The sequence below is a fragment of the Corylus avellana genome, chromosome 9 (genome assembly GCF_965113065.1).
Source record: "Corylus avellana chromosome 9, dhCorAvel1.hap1.2, whole genome shotgun sequence".
NCBI classification, from domain to species: Eukaryota; Viridiplantae; Streptophyta; class Magnoliopsida; order Fagales; family Betulaceae; genus Corylus; species Corylus avellana.
Genome location: NC_142498.1, coordinates 6,308,066 through 6,311,155, shown reverse-complemented (window position 1 = coordinate 6,311,155; position 3,090 = coordinate 6,308,066). Strand labels below are relative to the sequence as shown.

At 40.8% G+C, this 3,090-nt stretch overlaps 1 protein-coding gene across 1 annotated transcript; it reads right to left on the bottom strand.

The window, feature by feature from the left end:
* Window positions 1–483: 483 nt before the first annotated feature.
* On the bottom strand, window positions 484–1,011 carry LOC148583639 (uncharacterized). Its single transcript, XM_088510723.1, has one exon. The coding sequence runs from the start codon at window positions 1,009–1,011 to the stop codon at window positions 484–486; it is 528 nt and encodes a 175-aa protein (XP_088366849.1).
* Window positions 1,012–3,090: the final 2,079 nt, after the last annotated feature.

The following is a 3,090-nucleotide window of genomic DNA, read 5'->3' as shown; positions in this document are numbered from 1 at the left end:
CTTGGCCACCCCCATTTTGGCTGAAACCACCCCATGGCCTCTGAGGTTTGGCTCGAGGGCTTTGGGGGGAGGGGGGTTCGGCTACCCCTAGACCGGCCTTGGGGATGGCTGAGGCCAAAATGGGGGTGACCGGCCACCTCCATTGGCTAAAATGGGGTGGCCAGAATTTTCATTTTAATTTTTAATTTTTTTAATTTTTTAATTTTTTTTTTAATTTTTTTAAGGTTTAGTTTATTTTATTATTTTTTTAAAATGTTAGGACACGTGGCATATTTTGGGAGTGACACGTGGCAGATCGTTAATTTTCTCTAATAGAAACTTAACGAGGTATCAATTTTATCTTTTCCCATGGGTTAGGTACTATTTTTGACTATTTTGAAAACATAGGAAAAAAAAAATAAAAAAGTATAAACCGAGGTACTAAAAAAGTACTTAACCCTTATTATTATTATTTTTTTTTTGAATCAAATCTGCTCATTCTCATTACGTATCAAAAGATAGAGCATTGATCTCCATCAAAACAAGGTTTTGAATACATTCAGGTGACTCATTGAGCCAGCACTTATCTAAGAAACATGATGTAGCCTCCTTAGATAGAGCATAAGCAACACGGTTTCCTCCCCTGTGAACGAACATCATCCTCCATTGAGATAGACTTTCGAACTCACATTTGATATCATCCACCATAAACCCTGTTTTACTCCAGTCCGTCCCCACTGAATGCACCACATTGATCACTACTTGAGCATCCCCTTCAAAATGCATATTACAAAAGCCAATTTCCTTACATAGGTTGATTGCCACCAGCAGAGCCCTTGCTTCCGCCACCGACGGTTCAAGACACCCCACCAAGGTTTTACAAAGAGTTGCTACCACCTTCCCCTTCTCATCCCGCACCACCACCCCAAAACCCATCCAGCCGTTGGATTTTTGGACAGAAGCATCCCAATTGACCTTTAGCCATCCCGTACAAGAAGCAGTCCAACGCGTGGGGCTTGGTATAGTAGACATACATGGTCATACTTTTCCTAACCCGGTAGTCATGGAGAACTCTTCCATGGAACGAAGAGCTCCTTGTAGCAAAATGTGAGGATGGGTAAAATTACCTCCATGCACTACATCATTTCTGCGCAACCATATCTTCCTTGCAATTCCAGCAAAAATGCACACTTCATCCATACCACACTTAGCAATAACATTTTCAACAATTTGTATAAATCGCAGTCCGTTAGTGGGCAGCTTCTGAATTTTTGCATTTAGCACACACTAAACATCTACGGCAGAAGGACACTACCAAAGGATGTGGATGTTAGTCTCCTCAGCAAGCCCACAGATTGGGCATAAAGAATCTTCAATAATCTTCCGCCTAGACAAGTTTGCTCGAGTAGGAAGAATATCTTGATAGGCTCGCCATAAAATTTTTTTCTCAACATTGGGTATCTTCAATCCCCAAATGCCGCGCCATACTTGACAAGCCTCCCTTCTCGTTGAGCATTTTGCCGCTCCCTTCATTTCCAGCTCCTTTTGGAGGTAATTGGCACTTTTCACAGTAAAGAAACCATTTTTTGTGCCCCTCCACACTTGGCGATCCTCCTGATTTGATATACTAACCGGCAAAGGATGTATCAATAGGACATCCTCCTATGTAAAAATATTGACCAGCAAATCAGACTTCCACCACTTCGAATCCTTATCTATAAGATCGCACACTCTTGCATCTGGATCCAGTAGTCGTGGCGGAGATTGCATAAAAAAAGTAGAATGTTGAGGTAGCCACTTATCCTTCCAAATCGAACTTTTGCACCATTTTCCAATTCTCCAAATTAGCCCCTCAATTAATTCACAGGAGCTATGGATACTCCTCCAAGCAAAAGAAGGGCGTGTCCTTAGTTGAGAATCTAAAAAATTCTCACCCCGATAATATTTTGCTTCCACAATTTGAGTAAGGAAACTGTTCAACGATTGCCAAAGTCGCCACCCTTGTTTAGCCAATAAAGCCTTGTTAAAACTTCCAAAATCTCTGTACCCCATCCCGCCATTTGTTTTGGATACTTCCAATCTGCTCCAACTCATCCAATGCACTATTGATTTATCTTGATGACCTTACCAGAATTTTTGCATGAGAGAATTGATTTCCATACATAAAGATTTGGGTAGCATGAACACGCTAATACTGTATGTTGTAATGGCTTGGATAACCGCCTTTAGTAAGATTTCCTTTCCAGCTTGTGAAAAGAATTTTATCTTCCAGTCTTGAAGTCTCTTCCAAACCCATTCCTTGATACTTTTAAAGGCCGCCACTCTCGACTTTCCCACCAACACTGGTAGCCCCAAATAAGTATCATACCTTTGCGTGACTGGAATTCCCACTACTTCCACAATCTTTTCCTTATCCACCAAGGAAGTGTTCTTGCTAAAAAATATGGTAGTTTTGTTATTGTTCCGCTGTTGACCTAAAGACTCCTCATAAGTACGCAATAAGGTGGTTAACATTTCCATTGAGGGAGAGTAGTCCTGCAAAAAAGTAAACTGTCATTGGCAAAAAATAGATGGCTCACACTGGGTCTGAATTTTGAAGTAGGAACACCCGTAAGTGACCCTTCATTATTTGTTTGAGTCAACAGCGAACTTAGAACCTCACCACAAAGAAGAAATAAATATGGAGAGATTGGATCCCCTTGCCGAAGTCCCTTTGTAGGAGAAATATTCCCACATGGATCACCATTCACCAGAATTGAGTATTTTATAGTAGAGACGCACATCATGATCAATTGTATCCACCGATGTGCAAACCCCATTATCCTCATTGTTTCGTCCTAAAAACCCCATTCGACCCTGTCGTAGGCCTTACTCATATCCAATTTTATCGCCATAAAACCCTTTTTTCTTCTCATACGTGAGTGCATCGTATGTAGGGTTTCATAAGCCGCCAATATATTATCCGTTATGAGTTTGCCAAGGATAAAAGCACTCTGTGTGAGGGAATATAATGTGGGGTAGAATTTCTTAAGTCGGTTTACAAGGACTTTAGAAATTAATTTGTATAAAACATTACACAAACTAATAGGCCTAAAGTCTGTGACACTCAAA

Excerpts from the sequence above, each read along its gene's own strand:
- LOC148583639 (XM_088510723.1), bottom strand. The coding sequence starts at position 1,011 with ATGTCTACTATACCAAGCCCCACGCGTTGGACTGCTTCTTGTACGGGA.